This window comes from Emiliania huxleyi (genome assembly GCF_000372725.1).
Source record: "Emiliania huxleyi CCMP1516 unplaced genomic scaffold EMIHUscaffold_5513, whole genome shotgun sequence".
NCBI lineage: Eukaryota > Haptophyta > Isochrysidales > Noelaerhabdaceae > Emiliania > Emiliania huxleyi.
The window spans coordinates 227-1,564 of NW_005197866.1; the positions used below are offsets into that span (position 1 = coordinate 227).

The 1,338-nt window shown below is 62.0% G+C and overlaps 1 protein-coding gene across 1 annotated transcript; it reads left to right on the plus strand.

The window, feature by feature from the left end:
• Positions 1–884: 884 nt before the first annotated feature.
• Positions 885–1,315, plus strand: EMIHUDRAFT_256950 (hypothetical protein; the record flags this gene model as incomplete). The annotated part of the gene is made up of 1 exon (XM_005765424.1): positions 885–1,315. A coding segment is annotated over one exon (431 nt), but the record flags the coding sequence as incomplete, so codon positions are not given.
• Between the last annotated feature and the right edge of the window lie 23 nt (positions 1,316–1,338).

Here is a 1,338-nt window from a genome sequence, read left to right on the forward strand (position 1 = left end):
GACGCGTCCGTCACCGCTCACGAGCGGCCGACGCCCTCGGCCCCACCTTCGATGCCTCCGTCGATAGCCTCTGTACATGCGCCGCTTCCACAGCCCTCGGCTCCGCCACCGCTCCCGTCGGCGCCCACTACACCCCCACAGTCGCCGTCGCCACCGCCTCAGCCACCGCCGACCTCGCCACCTCCGAGAGATCTCTGCCGATACTATCTCCAGCTACGTCACCTACACATTCGACACCGACGCCGCCGCCGTCCCCTCAACGCCGCCGCCGACATTTCAAAAAACCATAAGAGTGACACTATGGATTTCGGGTGACACAGGTTGAATGGACAACTAATCAGATGGAAGCAGGAAGCTTCCATCCCGGCGGTGGTTCGAATCCACGCGAGCCGAGGGGTGATGGGTCCGAGACTGCTGGGGTTCTGAGGCTCACCCATTGAGGAAGTGAGGTACTGCTCCGCCCACCCGGATCCTGCTGACCAAGCTCCTCTTGTAGCTCGATCGGTCACACCGCCATCGCCGTCGGGGAGAGGGGGGACGACACTGCTTCGGCAGCGTGCACCTCGATCCTGTACCGTGTTTGTTATGACCCCCCCCCGATGAACACACCAGTGAGGGAGGGCGAGACGATCGAGGGGTCCCGTACCATGCGGAATCGACCCTATCCAGTGCTCAAGTGCTCAGAGATAAGGACGATCAAAGAAAGAAAGAAAGAAAACAGACAGGCAAACGAGGGATAGGGGAGGAGGACAGGGTCCCCACCTGCACGAGCAGGATTTTGTAAGGACGATCAGGAGATATGGCAACCGCACAAAATTCTTTCGCGCCCAGGAGAAACTTTCACTCTGGTGTTCCGCGTTGGCTGCCTCACCCCAAGGGCGATAATGCCTGCGCGCGTGAGGAGCATTGGCGCCAGACTGCCGGCGGCTCGCATCCACAGCCGAAGCTTGTTCCTGCCAGGTCTCAGCGCCAAGGGACAAAAGTACCGCACGTTCGAGCAGCAGAAAGTTGTGCAGTTCCCCGTCCCGACCATCTACGGTGCCGTCTCCGACGTTGCTCGGTACGCCGACTTCCTTCCGTGGTGTACCGCGTCTCGCGTGCTCGAAAGGCGGCAGGCTGACGGGCCGGGCGGGCCTGAGCCTGGCGCCCATGCTGCTGAGCCGGGTGCTTCCGAGGAGCTCCTAACAGAGGTCGAGGTGGGTTACATGGGCCTCGCCGCGCGCTTCGGCTCGACGGTGACGCTGCTGCGCGACCGGCGCGTCCACTCCGTCTCCGAACCCAACGAGTTTCTGGACTCGTTGAATTTCACATGGGAGTTTGCGCCCATCGGCCCGAACC